This window comes from Oncorhynchus mykiss, chromosome 23 (genome assembly GCF_013265735.2).
Source record: "Oncorhynchus mykiss isolate Arlee chromosome 23, USDA_OmykA_1.1, whole genome shotgun sequence".
NCBI classification, from domain to species: Eukaryota; Metazoa; Chordata; class Actinopteri; order Salmoniformes; family Salmonidae; genus Oncorhynchus; species Oncorhynchus mykiss.
In genome coordinates, this window is record NC_048587.1 from 32664474 (window position 1) to 32682687 (window position 18214).

General features: G+C 43.5%; 1 protein-coding gene across 9 annotated transcripts in view; it reads right to left on the minus strand.

The window, feature by feature from the left end:
* The window catches only part of LOC110502604 (zinc finger MIZ domain-containing protein 1), a 204859-nt gene that overhangs the window by 11139 nt on the left and 175506 nt on the right, over positions 1–18214 (minus strand). For 4 of the 9 annotated variants that reach the window (XM_036960223.1, XM_036960222.1, XM_036960227.1 and 1 more), the window contains 8 exons: positions 8304–8339; positions 5106–5250; positions 2248–2362; positions 1514–1719; positions 1186–1390; positions 641–928; positions 223–405; positions 68–124 (listed from right to left, as the gene is read on the minus strand). In XM_036960223.1, coding sequence (XP_036816118.1) covers positions 68–124; positions 223–405; positions 641–928; positions 1186–1390; positions 1514–1719; positions 2248–2362; positions 5106–5250; positions 8304–8339 — 1235 coding nt within the window. Of the gene's footprint in view, positions 1–67; positions 125–222; positions 406–640; positions 929–1185; positions 1391–1513; positions 1720–2247; positions 2363–5105; positions 5251–8303; positions 8340–14320; positions 14860–14981; positions 15141–18214 lie in introns of those variants that run through there. The other 5 variants (XM_036960225.1, XM_036960228.1, XM_036960230.1 and 2 more) reach the window with 4 other exon arrangements.

Below are 18214 nucleotides of genomic sequence, written 5' to 3' on the forward strand. Positions count from 1 at the left end.
AGAATTCAAAGAACTCTGTTGGCATCTACATTTGCTTAGACAAAGGATAAAAAAGGAGGGCACATACCCCGTTGCCTTGGCTATATGAGTATCCACCTCTGTTCTGACCGTTGAATGGCTCTTGCTGTGAATGGAACAGACATCAATGGTTAAATGTACAGCTGCACAATGGGAGCAGGAGTAAATGGTCAAATGGTTATGTTAGTGTGAGGGAGCTCTCACCCTATAGTACTGTCCCATGGGCATGCCTTGCGGGTGGTACTGGCCTTGCCCCTGCCCCCCGGGCATCCTCTGGCCGGGGTAGTTTGGGGAGGGCATTGGCCTGGATGGGTTAGAGGTGGGGTATTGACTCTGCTGGGGAGGGAACTGACCGTTAGGAGCATACTGCTGCCCCACGTAGTTTGGCTGTAAGGGAAGAGAGAGAGAGAGAGAGAGAGAGAGGGAGAGAGAGAGAGAGAGAGAGGGAGAGGGAGGGAGAGAGAGGATCAATCAGCAACTTAATTATTCTATTAACATTTGTAAGAAAGGCATGCACTGCATGTTGGGAGGTACTATGAGAATATAATACTCAAAGGAAACATACACCCCCCCCACCCTAAACACACACATATCCCTCCCCCACACACACCATCCAACTCACCTCCCCAGGATAGGGCCTCTTCATGCCCTGCATAGGCATGGCCTGCCTGGGGCCTCCAGGTCCTCCGTAGCCCTGCTGGGGCATCCTCTGGCCATGGGCCCCGAAAGGCCCCATGCCTGGGGATTGAGTTTGGTTCATGCCCATGGTAGGCCCACCCATGCTCGGGTTGTTCATGGCCTGGCCCATGTTGCCTGGGTTCATGCCTCCAGGGGGCCCTCTGGAGCCGGGCTGGTTCATGAACTGGTTGTTGTAGGCCTGGCCTGGGCCCATCTGGAAGGAGGAACACATCTGGACGAAACATAAAGGAGGAAGAAAGGACAAAGAGTTACAGTTTAGTATGACGCTGCAGGTTTGACTCCATGGTTTTAGTCTGTATTTAGTGTACAATGTATGTCGTAGTATCTGGTTTTCCTGAGGCCCAAAACAAGATATTATAGGTAAGTAACTACATTTGTTTCTAACTTTTAGCAACCTGTATTATGGCAATGGTGTGTTTGTGTGCGTGTTATGATAACAGTGTTTGTACATGCGTGACGTGTCCATACCTGTCCATACTGGTTAATCTCTTTGTTCTGTGTCTCCTGCTGCATGGCTGCCACGGTAGCAGTTGCTGTGGCGGTTGCCGTAGCAGCGGCGGCGGCAACAGCAGCGGCAGCAGCAGCAGCTGCTGGTTGGGTGAAGTCGCCAGGCTGGCGGGAGTGTTGAGGCATGCCCATCCCCCCTGGGGGAGTGTTAGGACCACCTGGGTAACTATATAACGGAAACAACATGAATTAGAGCTGTGCATACTGTATGTGTTAAAAGAATAGAGTAAGAGTGAGATAGAGAATGTGTCCGTCTCAACTTCATTCATGTGTGTGTATGACCTCTTACCTCCCGCTGTAGCCCCCTCCACCGGGGTATCCCTGCCTGCCATACATCCCCTGCTGCATGTAGCCCTGACCCTGGCCTCCCTTGGCTGGGAACTGCTGCTGCTGGCCAGGAAACTGGGGGGAGTTGAGGCCTGCCGGACCCCCAGACATACCCTGGCCCATGGGGTTACCACCTGGGTTCATATGGCTGGAGCTGTTGGCCAACACCTGGGTGAAGAAAGGTCATATGTCAAATCATCTCACTAACAACTGATCATTGATATATTTTTGATTAGACACAGCAAACAGTGTTAGGTCAAGCACAGAGATCCTAATATGTCATTCTATGATGCCAACTCACTGTGTGGGACTTCAAAAAGAGATCTTTGATATAAGCCTAGCTTTTGGTGATACACACACAGCGTACCATATTTCAACCAACATCAGAATTCCAATTAACCCCTAGCCTCCCCTGGGAGCTTTTGTCAATCTGAGAGGAATGTCTAGGTAAAAGCAATATGGTGATGATTCCACCAGGTCCAATCAGAGGGCAAGATGGAACTACTGCCATATTACACCTATCCAATCATCTCAGATCTACACAAAGTGCCTAAGGAGATTTGGAATTCAGGGTCTGTCGTCGGTTGTCGTCGGTAGTTCAATTACTAGACTCAATACAAAGGTATACGAGCGTGTGTTGTGTGTCGAAAACATCAAATAGTGTGTACTGAAGTGTGTGTGTGTTGTGTGTCTCACCTGACTCTGTGACGTGTTGGTCACACCCCACACGGTGGTAACAACAGACAATGACCCCGGGGGCTGGTTGGTGTTCTGTTGCCATGGAACTGAGTCGTAGGCAAATGACCCATCACTACAGAACAAATACGAACACACACATTACCCGAGAGATAGGCAATATGGACAAAAATCCATACCGCGATATATAGCCTGAATTGATGTGATAACAATAAATATAATGATACGTTTATAACATTGATGTGATAACAATAAATATAAATATAAGTGTATAACATTGATGTGATAACAATAAATATAAATATAAGTGTATAACATTGATGTGATAACAATAAATATAAATATAAGTGTATAACATTGATGTGATAACAATAAATATAAATATAAGTGTATAACATTGATGTGATAACAATAAATATAAATATAAGTGTATAACATTGATGTGATAACAATAAATATAAATATAAGTGTATAACATTGATGTGCACCATATTTTTTTGTAATGATCCTTTAAAGCCCTCCAGACAAAAACTACATTTTCTTGTGTTTTATAAATATTTCCACACTATGAGGTTGGAATAATACTGTGAAATTGTGGAAATTATGATCATTCCCTTTTAGTGTAAGAGCTGTTTGAAAAGACCGCCTGAAATTTCAGCCTGTTTTGGTGGAATGGAATTTTGGCCAGTGAATTAGGAATTAGAATTCTAAATAGGATTTGGCATGCCATGGTGACATCACCATGCAGTAAATGAGTTAATAGATCAATAAGAGAGAGTACCACACCTCTCTGCCAATAACCAGTGTGGTAAAGTACTCAAGTAAAAATACTTTAAAGTACCAAGTATTTTGGGGGGGGGATATCTGTACTTTACTTTACTATGTATATTTTTGACAACTTTTACTTTGACTTCACTACATTCCTAAAGAAAATAAGTACTTTTTACTCCATACATTTTTCCTGACACCCAAAAGTACTGGTTACATTTTGACTGGAACACACACTTACCAAGAGAGCATCCCTGGTCATCCCTACTGCCTCTGATCTGACGGACTCACTAAACACAAACGCTTCGTTTGTAAATTATGTCTGAGTGTTGGAGTGTGGCCCTGACTATCCGCCAATTGTGCCGTCTGGTTTGCTTAATATAAGGACTTTTAAATAGTTTATACTTTTACTTTTGATACTTAAGTACATTTGATCAATTCCATTTATTTTTGATACTTAAGTATTTTTTAAAACCAAATACTTTTAGACTTTTACTCAAGTAGTATTTTACTGGGTGACTTTCACTTTAGTCTTTTTTTTATTAAGGTATCTTTACTTTTACTCAAGTATGACAATTGAGTACTTTTCCCATCACTGCCAATAAAATGTCATTTTCAGTTTTCCCCTCCCACTCAGACCACACCCAGACAGTCCTAGCAAAATTCTTGCTTGGGACATTGCTCTTTGCTAAGAAGCTATTTTTGTTTCTCTTTGACCATTTTTTATTGAAAACAATCACAGTAAGATACTTGATTGTTATCCAGAAAATGAAATTGAAATTGAGATAAAAACAGCTGCATTGGACCTTTAAACTACCACTTCTAGTTTGATGGTTGTAGCCATCGATTGTCCAATTAACAATCACCTATATTAACAAACTTATTTCAGCTCAATCTTCACATTTCTCTAGTATAGGCTGTTTATCGTAATGAGTAATATCAGCAAAATTCCGGCGATCAGTGATCGTTTCACCCACGCACGCACGCCGTGGATTTCATTTGGCCAAGTACATAACACAACAGAGGATTGCATATCCACCCAGAATGTGAAATGTGCTCATAATCCTTGGAATCCTTTGGCCACATTTATGTTATTTTGAACATTTGCCATTAAAACTCCAAACAAATCGGAGGCTAGAATATGAAGAACCAAACTAAACTCTATGGGGAGAGACAGACGGAGTATGTTTTCACACACACACACACACACATAGCTGTGGTGTTGGAAGGGACCCAATATACTAGTATCTTCAAGGAGGTAGAACACCTCCCAAGATGCCCAGCGCAGAGCAGAATTGTGGCAGCCAGGTTTGGAATTGGGGCAAGCACAGAACGAAAAGATTCGATCTTTTGGTTACAAGTCCAACACTCTAACCGCTAGGCTACCTGCCGCCATTTTTTATGATATATCGTATTTTGACAATATCGCAAAATAATTGTTGTGCTAGTTGGCTGCACCTGCACTAAAACACCAGTCATTTTCTTTCATAGCTTGATCTCCACTTGTATTTCCGTGACCGATCAAAACCCGTGTTCTCATGGCTCTCGCTTGTCCCTCTGCAGCAGACATACCGTGAGCAATATGTTTGGAACATCAAATCGCAGTGCACATTGAATCATGAGAGAATCGCAATACAGTATCAGCACCTAAGTATTGTGATTATATCGTTTTGTGAGATCCCTAGCAATTCTCAGCCCTAGCGTGTATGTCTGTTCCTATCCTCCAAGCTAGCTCTGCTAAGCTTGTCTTAGCTCACTTTCATGAAGAGAAAAACTCAGTACATGTATTTATTTGAGAATGGACTGGAAGGAGGATATTCTAGGTTAAATAGAACATAGGGCATGATTTATATAGCTTACTTTGAGGGGGGAGGAAACTGAGATTTAGGTAAACATTGTTAAAATGAACATGAACGATCCAGTTTAAACCAGGGAACCAATGAGGGAGTGTGTGTTTAAATGACATGTTCACACCTGTTGTGTAAGTGAAAATGAAAGTGACAATGTCTGCCTTTGTGTAAAACAGAAAACATATGCAGCAAAGTACACACTGACAGACGGACGGAGGGGACACAGAAACACACACTGACCCATGTGAGAGTCCTCCAGGGGGTTTCATGGTGTTTATGCTGGGCTGCATGGGGACTTTGCCCTGAGGGGACTCGTTCTGTCTGCTCTTCTGGTGACGCAACAGCAGGAGGCGACCCAGCTCCTCGCACCACGATGACAGCAGGGCTACGGGAAAGAAAAACACACACACACTCATGTGTCAGTCTAATAACGTAGGAAACACACACACACACTCACGTGTCAGCCTAATAACGTAGGAAACACACACACACACACACTCATGTGTCAGTCTAATAACGTAGGAAACACACACACACGTGTGTCAGTCTAATAACGTAAGAAACACACACACGCACGCACGCACGCACACACACACACACACACACACACACACGTGTGTCAGTCTAATAATGTAGGAAACACACACACACACACACACACACACACACACACACACACACACACGTGCCAGTCTAATAATGTAGGAACCACACACACACGTGTCAGTCTAAAAATGTAGGAAACACACACACACACACACACACACGTGTCAGTCTAATAATGTAGGAAGCACACACACACACGTGTCAGTCTAATAATGTAGGAAACACACACACTCATGTGTGAGCCTAATCACGTAGGAAACACACACACACACACTCATGTGTCAGTCTAATAATGTAGTGAACACACACACACACACACACACACACACACACACACACACACACACACACACACGTGCCAGTCTAATAATGTAGGAAACACACACACGTCAGTCTACATATACAACTTTACACTTTAACTACAGTCTGTCGGTCTGCTAAAACAGTCTTTAGTATGTCTCCAATAAGTCAGTTTGAAGTAAGTCAGTTTCTATTACCAAACATTAGGATCCTATGATATTGTTTTCCTGACTACTTCAGCAAAATGATTTGGACTCTGAAAGTCTCCACAGCCACTTCTGCCATCAGAAAAACAAACAAACAATTGCCCATCAAAAATGCTTGATCAGAACTATTCATCTAAACTATCTCAATTGATTCCTCAACTCTCTGACTATGTTCTGCCCACTACATTTGAGTGCTGCCTCTCACTCTTCAAGTTGGACTGCAGTTCTGCCTCCTGCCACATTGAGGCACCCTAACACAGTAATCCCAGCCTGTCTGTTGCTGTCTGTTTGCCAGTGGAGATCTCAGTGACTGATGGAATGAATCACACAGTGTTTATCTGCAGTACATCAGCTCTGATCGCTCTAGAAGAGAGTCCTCTGGCTTTCTGAAGAGGAATGGTAACATGCAGAGCGAGAGAGAGGGGGGTGGGAAAAGAGAGAGAGGGAGAGATGGAGATGGAGAGATGGAGACAGAGAGAGAGAAAGAGAGAGAGATGGATATGGGTTAGAGCGTATACCCGTCCTCTCCCCTCCTCTTTCTTTCACCCCCTCTTCCTCCCCTCGTCCCCAATGACTAATCAGATTGCTCAGCGTTCTCAGTCATCTTCAACTGTCTGCTCCATCAGGCTGCAGGCAAACATCATTATGAATGGTGTGTGATGCACTGTACATAAGCAGAGTTATGGACTTAATGTCTAACATCTTAACACAGAAAATAAGCTCAAAAGGTGTTTGAGATCAAACAGCAAAGCCTTAATTGAGCCATGCATAAAGGAGAGGAGAGAGAAGAGAAGAAATGAGAAGAGGAGAGTTGACCACAGCAGAGCAGACTGAGCCACATTGAGCCAATCTCTGAGAAGTCAGTCTCAGGCTCCCAGCAGGTTTCTGCCAGAGCCAGAGGGAGGAGAGACTCAGCCCTCCTACTTAAAGTGGAATTATTCCACCCTGCCATTACAGAGAGCTTATCTCCCCACTTAATCACCACCTCCGTCCTCCCTCCGCACGCCCAGCCTGTCGCAAGACCTGGCAAACTGCTATTTACACCCATAGAGTTCTGGTCAAAAGTAGTCACGGAAGGGTTAAGTACTCTGCTAGTATCCTCACTCTCTCTCACTCTGTCTCTTTCTTTCTCCCTCTGTTCTACAGTAATTAGCATTCGGAGTTTCCTTGTAATGGAGGACTTGCCCTCTATCATTAGTTAATGGAAACAGCAGCCTGTTGCCCCGGGTTACACTTCCTGCTGTTCACACAGGCTGGATGACTCAGGTAATTTAGCTAGTGGATATTCTCCTCTTCTACAGTTAAAGGTACAGTCCACATGACGACATCATTATATCTTTCTCTCTGTTGTTGACACTGCAATGTCTCAGCACTTGTACATGATAAACAGCAAGTTTGAAAGACCAGACCACACATTTCCACTGAACGTACAGTATGGATGAATGCAGAAAGCAGTGATGTCACAGACTAGCCTATATTACAGGCTTGACTGTGCAGCCCACAATACTCACAACACTCTGATATAGACACACATGCAGATCAGCTCACATACAGTACACTACAGATAGAGGTAGTACTACATAGTACACACAGATATGAGACAGTACACTTTCTCAGAACATGAAAACCGTACATTGGACGCCGAATACACGCATTGTCAGAAGCCTATACACATACAACGTGTGATACAAGACAAAAAATGCTATTTCTATGAAATCATAATCTATATAAAGCCCCAGCCAGTATGCTGTGTAATGTGGGCAGGATAATGTGTGTAAAATAAGAAATATGGAGAGAGGACATCTAATCCTCTTGAAATCAAAAAGTCTGCATCCAAAATGGAACCCTATTCCCTATATAGTGCACTACTTTTGTCAAAAATAGTGCCCTTAAAAGGGAATCGGGTGCCATTCGAGATGCAGACAAAGTCATGCTTCTGCAAAACCGTAATGGAACCCATTTAGCAGCCAATGATATCCTTCCCAGCTAATGACCCTCCACTCTCTCTGAGAGCCTCTGCCCAACCAGAAGCACATCCAATGGGTTTATAATCCCTCTCCATGACTCTGGGGCAGATTCAATCAAAACCACACTGCAGGAAAAACCAGCACAGGGTAAATAATCACATTCATTTTATCAACTGTCTGTTTTTGATTTGTTTACTGAAACACAACTGTTCAGGTTTTCTCATAGTGCGAGTTTGATTTGGTCTCTGTGAGCATACGGAGCATACAGATGGAGGGGTGGAGGTGGAGTAACGATAAGCGGTTGGATGCTGGAGCCAGAGAGGGATGGATGGAGGGAGGGATGGAGCGAGGTTAGCTACCTGAGTCACTCTGACATCTCCTGCAGGTGTTGGTTTCTGTAGGGTTCAAATTACACATTTTACTGGGGAGGGAGGGGTTAATCACGAACAAAACACAAAATGCAGCAGCAACAGTCAAGTTAAACGTGCAGTCTGCAATTTCTGTGTCTTGTATCCCTATGTGTGTGGCACTGCCACCAAATCCACAAACAATTGAGGCTCAAAGTAAACACACACACAAAACAGATGTTAGGCCCGCCTAAGAAAAAAATAAACGCAGGCTCATTTAAGCCAATCACTCGCAGAGAGCCTACCCTTCCACCCTATAGGGTCAGACTACATAGATATATATATTTGCTTTATATGCATTTGATATGAATAATTGACTGACAAAGAGATCCAGAGAGATGGATAGCCATGCACTATGCTCTTTAAAAAGGCAAAGAAGTTTAAAGTCATAGTTCTGTAGTGATAAGAGATGAAGAGTTCTGTTAGTCCTACCAAGTCAATATATTTGTCTGAAATGCTTCATTGACCACACAAAGATATATGTAGAGAAGTGGAGAGCCATGATGGATGATGCCCTAAGTAGAAAAATAAAAATACATGCACATTTATTCTGGTTGACTTCAACACAGTACAGTTTTCATTCTTTAGAGGGCACACAGATAGGATTACATCACGCTAGTTTCCAGATTGCAATGTAGCCTAGAGTGAAGGCATAGGGGTCATGACCTGTGTACAGTATCTGACCTGCATTCAGACTGTTAAGAGACTGACATATGATGCTTTGCCAGGAATTACCCATGATACGCTATGATTAGAAGTATGTCCTTATCCAATCACTAACCCTGGGGTCAGGACCTTCCCATCTGCACTATAGCATTTTCACAGCACAGTAACTTTAGACTCACACATACGTGCACTAGCTGTGAGGATCCGGGAGGTTTCAGTGGTTAGAACACATTAGATGGATAAGATTTACAATATCCTGAGGCTAAAGGGATACTATGGGATTTTGGCAATGACAGATGAACTTGTGGATACCATTTTTATGTTAAGGAAATTAGAGGTAGTTTTGCGAGTCAATACTAACTAACATTAGCACAATGACTTCCAGTCATTGCGCTAACACTAGTAAGGCACTAGTAAGCAATTGTGCTAGTGCAATTTAGCGACTTCCCTCAGACTGCACGTAGACATAAAAATGGTATCCACGAGTTCATTTGACTCTGGGGAAGTAGATAAAGGGCCCCATTGCCAAAATCCCGAAGTAACCCTTTAAGTCAGCGGCCTAGGCTTCTTACAGAAGAGGAAACAGGGTGGCCACACAAACTAGCTGTGAGGATGCTGGTGGTTGCAGTGGTTAGACATAGAGCACATTAGATGTACAGGAAACAAACAACAGTGCAGCTCAACAGATCAACAGTGTTCACTGGGGACTGCACTCTGTGTGTCTTAATGAATCCCCCACTGTCCTCCCAGTACTACACAATCTTACTGGACATGCAGCCAGTACTACGCAATCTTACTGTACGAGCAGCCAGTACTACGCAATCTTACTGGACGAGCAGCCAGTACTACACAATCTTACTGGACGGGCAGCCAGTACTACGCAATCTTACTGGACGGGCAGCCAGTACTACGCAATCTTACTGTACGAGCAGCCAGTACTACGCAATCTTACTGGACGAGCAGCCAGTACTACACAATCTTACTGTACGGGCAGCCAGTACTACGCAATCTTACTGTACGGGCAGCCAGTACTACACAATCTGACTGGACGAGCAGCCAATACTACACAATCTTACTGGACGAGCAGCCAGTACTACACAATCTTACTGGACGAGCAGCCAGTACTACACAATCTTACTGGACAAGCAGCCAGTACTACACAATCTTACTGGACAATCAGCCAGTACTACACAATCTTACTGGACAAGCAGCCAGTACTACACAATCTTACTGGACAATCAGCCAGTACTACACAATCTTACTGGACAAGCAGCCAGTACTACACAATCTTACTGGACAATCAGCCAGTACTACACAATCTTACTGGACAATCAGACAGTCTCTCTGAAGCAGAGCTCAGGTCAGTGAGTCAAACTGTGGCCCCAGTAGGTCAAGCCCTGGTCAGCTGATATGTCTCTGTCTGTCCCGTGCAGTGCTGCTAGGCTGCAGTCATGCTCCAAGACACAGTCCCTTGGAAACACTCCAAGACACAGTCCCTTGGAACCACTCCAAGACACAGTCCCTTGGAACCACTCCAAGACATAGTCCCTTGGAACCACTCCAAGACATAGTCCCTTGGAACCACTCCAAGACACAGTCCCTTGGAACCACTCCAAGACATAGTCCCTTGGAACCACTCCAAGACATAGTCCCTTGGAACCACTCCAAGACATAGTCCCTTGGAAACACTCCAAGACATAGTCCCTTGGAACCACTCCAAGACATAGTCCCTTGGAACCACTCCAAGACATAGTCCCTTGGAACCACTCCAAGACACAGTCCCCTGGAACCACTCCAAGACATAGTCCCCTGGAACCACTCCAAGACATAGTCCCCTGGAACCACTCCAAGACATAGTCCCCTGGAACCACTCCAAGACATAGTCCCCTGGAACCACTCCAAGACATAGTCCCCTGGAACCACTCCAAGACATAGTCCCCTGGAACCACTCCAAGACATAGTCCCCTGGAACCACTCCAAGACATAGATATACTGTACAGGTCTACATTTATCATAATCTTATATAATGAATCACACTCATATTGCAGTGCTTTAAGATTTTACATTGTTGCATTTATAGTAGTGGAAACAAACATGCAAGTTCTGAGTTGTAAAACATGGAGAGAGAAAATCTAATTCCAAAGTTTCCCCATCAATGAAGCCATCAGGCACTTCCATTCTAAGTCTTTCCATGCTTTCAGACACGAAAACCCTCCTTTTATCTCGAGCCACAGCAGGGGACCCTATTTAAACCCAAAGCCAGACTGGGATTGCCTGACACACACATGCATACACACTCATAATAATCTCAGATGCACACACGCAAACACACACATCACAGAACCATGAACACATCCAAACACCTTCTGATGTCTCTTCAAGCAGACAGCTCAACTCACAGATACGCTCACACGTGGTGCACACACACACACAGGCCATGTCCGAAATCTGGCTTGTCTACTACTTACCTAAACTCCATCCTGTGTACTGGGTCGTTCCACTAATTAGGTGCCTTTTGAGTAGTGTAACTTGGTGAAAAAAAGTGTTATTTCACCAAATTTTTATATTCTGCCGAGAGCACATGTTCAACTTAATAAAAAAAAACACTTCTCATCTAATGTTAAATAAAAAAATGACTATTAGGTGCTTATTAAGTGCTAAATAACTTAACAGGGCTGACTGTAACGGGGCTGTCTGTAACATGGTTGACGATTTCATCTTAAATCAGCCATAAATCCCCCTGTGACAGAGGGAATGGAAGCTTGTTGTGTGCAACAGGGAGGGGCAATTGAATGCAAGCTTCACTAAACATTTCTAGCCTGGGTATCAGGGTTGACGTGTTATTCTAGCCTGTCTATCTATGGGTATCAGGGTTGACGTGTTATTCTAGCCTGTCTATCTATGGGTATCAGGGTTGATGTGTTATTCTAGCCTGTCTATCTATGGGTATCAGGGTTGATGTGTTATTCTAGCCTGTCTATCTATGGGTATCAGGGTTGATGTGTTATTCTAGCCTGTCTATCTATGGGTATCAGGGTTGACGTGTTATTCTAGCCTGTCTATCTATGGGTATCAGGGTTGACGTGTTATTCTAGCCTGTCTATCTATGGGTATCAGGGTTGACGTGTTATTCTAGCCTGTCTATCTATGGGTATCAGGGTTGACGTGTTATTCTAGCCTGTCTATCTATGGGTATCAGGGTTGATGTGTTATTCTAGCCTGTCTATCTATGGGTAACAGGGTGGACGTGTTATTCTAGCCTGTCTATCTATGGGTATCAGGGTTGACGTGTTATTCTAGCCTGTCTATCTATGGGTATCAGGGTTGACGTGTTATTCTAGCCTGTCTATCTATGGGTATCAGGGTTGATGTGTTATTCTAGCCTGTCTATCTATGGGTATCAGGGTTGATGTGTTATTCTAGCCTGTCTATCTATGGGTATCAGGGTTGATGTGTTATTCTAGCCTGTCTATCTATGGGTATCAGGGTTGATGTGTTATTCTAGCCTGTCTATCTATGGGTATCAGGGTTGACGTGTTATTCTAGCCAGTCTATCTATGGGTATCAGGGTTGACGTGTTATTCTAGCCTGTCTATCTATGGGTATCAGGGTTGACGTGTTATTCTAGCCTGTCTATCTATGGGTATCAGGGTTGATGTGTTATTCTAGCCTGTCTATCTATGGGTATCAGGGTTGACGTGTTATTCTAGCCTGTCTATCTATGGGTATCAGGGTTGATGTGTTATTCTAGCCTGTCTATCTATGGGTATCAGGGTTGACGTGTTATTCTAGCCAGTCTATCTATGGGTATCAGGGTTGATGTGTTATTTTAGCCTGTCTATCTATGGGTATCAGGGTTGACGTGTTATTCTAGCCTGTCTATCTATGGGTATCAGGGTTGATGTGTTATTCTAGCCTGTCTATCTATGGGTATCAGGGTTGATGTGTTATTCTAGCCTGTCTATCTATGGGTATCAGGGTTGATGTGTTATTCTAGCCTGTCTATCTATGGGTATCAGGGTTGATGTGTTATTCTAGCCTGTCTATCTATGGGTATCAGGGTTGATGTGTAATTCTAACCTGTCCATCTATGGGTATCAGGGTTGATGTGTTATTCTAGCCTGTCTATCTATGGGTATCAGGGTTGATGTGTAATTCTAACCTGTCCATCTATGGGTATCAGGGTTGATGTGTTATTCTAGCCTGTCTATCTATGGGTATCAGGGTTGATGTGTTATTCTAGCCTGTCTATCTATGGGTATCAGGGTTGATGTGTTATTCTAGCCTGTCTATCTATGGGTATCAGGGTTGATGTGTTATTCTAGCCTGTCTATCTATGGGTATCAGGGTTGATGTGTTATTCTAGCCTGTCTATCTATGGGTATCAGGGTTGATGTGTTATGCTCGACCCGCACAGTTTTCCACCACAAAACACCAGAACATGGCCAAAAAGAGTAGAACCAGCTCACCTGCTTTTACACTAGGATTTGACTATTATATTCAATGTTTCTTTGAATAAAACATTGAAAAAGGGAGTGGTTTCACCACATTAAAACAAGAGTTCAGTTCACGTAACAGGGTTGACCTTAAAATGAGGGACAGGTTGTTGTTTTTTTAACCTTAAAATGTATGATGAATAACATGAAATAAACAATAGTCTTCAGAAATGAGTGTCAAAACAACAAAATAACTAGGGTTTTACAATGATGGTGAAATGTGGAGAAATGTTGGGGTTAAGTGGGTTCCTAGAAGTCACAGAGGTTGCACAGAGGGACATGTCAAAATGCTGAATTTTGGCACCTTGGCAAGTCGTTCATATATTCATATTCAAAATCAGATTTATAGAATTTTCCATGTGGTCAATATTAAAGGGCGCTTCATTTAATATAACATGCTTTCAAAAAATGCAATATTTGTGCCCAATTTCCACTTAAAATATCAAAGGGACGCAAAAGGAACTAATTTCATGGAATGACCCTACTAATCGTACTACATACTATTTAGAACAACGATGCAGTAAGCTACAAATATCAACATACTAGGTTTATCCTACTGAGAATGCATCATCTAATGCGCAACTGCGTTGATTCCCGCCATTCGTTCATTTTGGTACAGTGTCCCCTCAGCTGATTATCAGCTGTTGTCAGACACGTGGGTCTCGAAAGAAAATTCTCTTCCTCAATAGTGTGTAGCGAATTGTACTAGATGAAAAGGCAAAATTAGTATGACATCCTGGCATTTTAGCATACTCAATACGGGTATTCGGACACAGACTCACATTCACACACCGCTCTCAGACTTACCCAGAGTCAAGAAAAGTCCCAGTGTGTCTCATCTCATTGTCGTCATGGCACAGGGAGAGAGAGAAGGCTCTGATGTCAGAACACAGCTAAGCTCCCACAGAGGCCAATGGCAACGCTCTAGCTTATTTTATTTCTCCCTTGTTTTAACTCTTTTTCCTCTGCCCTTTCTTTTATCTTTCACTCTGTTTTTGCTTTTTCTCTCCCTGCTGTCTCTCTCCCTCTTCCCCTGCCTCTCTGTTTCCCCTCCCCTTCTCGGTCTCTCTTTCTCCCTTTTCTCGCTCTCTCTCTCCCTTGCTCTCTCTTTCTCCCTGTTGTCTCTCCCTCTTCCTTCTGCCTCTGTTTTTTCTCTTTCTCTCTCTCTCTCTCTCTCGCTCTCTCTCTCCCCTTCCTGTCCAGTGTCGGCACAATGCACATCTATTATTTAGAAGCAGTCTCCCGGTCTCCCCGGCTCAGCCAATCAGAGAGCTTGCGCCATAGTAATGGGTTCCTGCCTCCTGCTGTACCTGCTACCAGCTCCAACTGGCTCCACAGATGACAGGATGGAGGGAGGGAGGAAAGGAGGGAGAGAGAAAGGGAAGGGAGAGGAGGAAAGGGAAGAGAAGAGAGTGAGGGAAAAGGAAAGAGTCAGAGAATGAGAGGGGTAGAAACAGGGACTCCTCACCTCTGTCGTGTGGTGCTGTTATTTATGCCTCTTTGTTTTTATTCACTATCCATTGCACTGCCCCTGAAGCTCCAATCGCGCATGCAAACACACACACAGGCACGTATGTACATATACACACACAAACTCTCTCTTGCTCTCTCTCAGACACACAGACAGCCCCACAGACACTTAGCTAGCGGGGAGGAAGGAGAAAAAAACGCAGCCAGCTCATATTTCTGACTTGCAGAAGTGGGTGGGACCTAACATGCTAGATAGACAGTATCCTGGCCAAAGGCCAATGCATCAGAGACAGGGGGAGACACAAACAGAGAAAGAGTGAGCGAGAGAGCGAGAGAGAGAGAGAGAGAGAGAGGGGGCGCACAGGCCTACAGAGGGCCATCATTGACACACGGAGGTCTGATGCAGCATTTCACTGTGTGAAAAGTGCAATGTGAAACAGTTCTTCACCCAAGGTGTGTACGCTGTGATATCCTCCCTTTGCACTTTTCCTCCACAAAAGACACCGGCTAAGTCAGCACTGTTCTATTGAAGTTCAGCTTTGGCATTAGCAAAATGACTTTTAAAATACATTTCACTGTAAATGTGAACCAATGAATCACCTAATGTAAAATATTATAACATCATAAGCACGTAAAATAAACATTTTCCTCCGTACCCTTTGAAAACGGAACACTTATCTGTTTCAGGGTTTTACTAGTTTGAAAAGTTTACTTTTATGTTGCAAAGTGATTTCATCATTATTATCATCTCATTTAAGGAGGCAAAGCTTAGTGTCAGACACACACACACTATAAATAGCCCTATAGCAACATCAGTTAATAATGCAGTAGTAGGACTGCTCTCTCTCTCTCTCTCTCTCTCTCTCTCTCTCTCTCTCTCTCTCTCTCTCAACAAAGGAGAACTAAAAAAGGAGAACTACCACTGCCTCACGCAGCTACAGGGAAACAGAGAAATTACAGAGAAGGGGGAGAGAGCAGAGAACGAGTGAGTGTGTGAAAGAGAGAGTGTGTGTTTGTGTGTGTGTGTACAGAATATGTTTTGCTTGTGAGTTACAGCCTGCCTCACACTGGAAGCAATCCGTCACTGTTGACACGCTGCATTTGTTGCTTTCCCTGACGTGCGACAGCAGATTTCCCAGGGAGCATGCTTTGTTGATTTACTCAGTGCTAACAGCATTCCATAGTCCTGCCTGGCCTGACTGGCCCAACATTCTCCACACACAGCCATGCCTGGCCTGCTCAACATTTCTTACGTCTGAGATCAGAGAGGGGGACAGTCAGTGGAGGGACACTCCCAACTAATACAGAACCCTGGCCAACTCTCTCTGTCCCCATATTCCCTTCACATCCAAATTAATTGACATTATTTTTCTCTACCTCTCTTTTGTACCTTCACATCCAAGTTATAACTTCTCTCCTTCTCCTTCTCCGCTCCTCTACTCTCTTCTCCCTTTCCCCTCCACTTCAAACAAATACATCCTTAACTCTCCCTTATTTGTCCCAAGTTATACCTTTTCCCAACACTCTCGATTTCACTTTAGAGACGACAGTGATAGATTTGTGACAAGCAGCAGAGAGAGAAACAGGAGGAGAGTTATCCCCTCACTTTAATGCTTTATACAGTCTCTGAGCTGTATGTACAGCTCTATCGCTCAGTAGCAAATGTGTCAGAAGGAAATCAAGAGAGAGTAGCATCGCTGTTGGCTAACTTGGCTGCAGACTGCAGACTGCAAAATCAAGATATGCAGGAACTAAAACTGCACACTTGTCTTAGTCATGCAGTCTCTTGCTCTCTCCATATAGTCTACCCCTCCCCCTAAACCCAAAAGGCAGTTTCGTTGTGGTACATATATGAATAAGGTCACATGGCTGTTTCAAATTCAAGCCCTGAATGAGTGATATTAAATACTTCTCTATTGCAAAACAGTCAATATTCAATAGAATCCAATCCGATAACTTTGTATTTATTTGCCAGAAACTATACGTTTTTTAATTTAAGGGAAAACAAGCAAGATCCTGCATCTTTCTACGACCTTTAGTATCCTCTGCCAACAATAACCAAACACTGTTGACATTCTGCTGTACTGTAGGGTAGTAATCACTAGCCTACATGTTATGCCAGGACTTGTTGAAAGAAATAATACATAAAGCATCATTAAAAAAAAAAATCCTCCTCGGTCACACCTTGAAATCAACCCAAGAACAACTCCAAACACGCCCCTCTCCGGAATTCAGAAAAGGAGTTGTCGGAAATATTTCTTCATGCAAATATGTAAGCAGTGAGCATTATGGGCGAGGGGTGTAAATGTCTGTCGGCGTTGTCATTTTGAGGGACACTAATGTGTTTGCTGAATGTCACAGAGACAGCTTCAGGAAAGGACGGACATGATCTGAGACAGGTGAATGATTGACTGACTGCTGCCACTTGAGAGGAACCAAGAACTAGTTTGGTAACTATAAATATCCACTGGTCTGCACAGTACAACACCTACATGTGAAACACCTCATAATGCTCTGGGCCTTACGTCTATCCACTTCCCCTTGTAGGCATATGTCTGAGGAAGGCTATAAATAACTAGCAAATGAGTCAGTCAGATGAATAGGCTACCTTTTTGAAACAGTTCATTGCCAATAAATATATTTTTTCTATGAAGACCTAACCTTTTAGGTAACTTTTTTATCATTTTAAGATATGTTGAGGCTACCATCAACAGGCACATCCTCCACCTCAGAGCTAACGTTAGCTCTCTCCTGTGAGGAATGGGATTAGGGTTAGCTCTGGTCTTTGTAGGGCTGCATAACCATTATCTAATGACTCTCCAGCAGGGAAGTGAACAGTCTGCAGGTAATCCACAGCCATGGCTAACGGCTAACAGCGAACTGCAGCTGGGTAATCCCAGATACAGCAACTGCAAGCATCTATCGGCTAACAGCCATCGGCTAACAGCTAAAGGCTAACTGCAGCTAGTAATGCAGCCACAGCAACCAATATTACTTTTATATATTTTTTATTTTTTTTATTTAACCATAATTTAACTAGGCAAGTCAATTAAGAACACATTCTTATTTACAATGATGGACGACCAAGAGGCAAAAGGCCTCCTGTGGGGATGAGGCTGGGATACAGTAACAAACACAAAGCTAATAATAGAAGTGGCACCAAGGTGGCCTTTTGCGTGGGTTAGCCATGCTAACAGCTAATTCTATCACAACAGTGTGGATAGAGGCAGC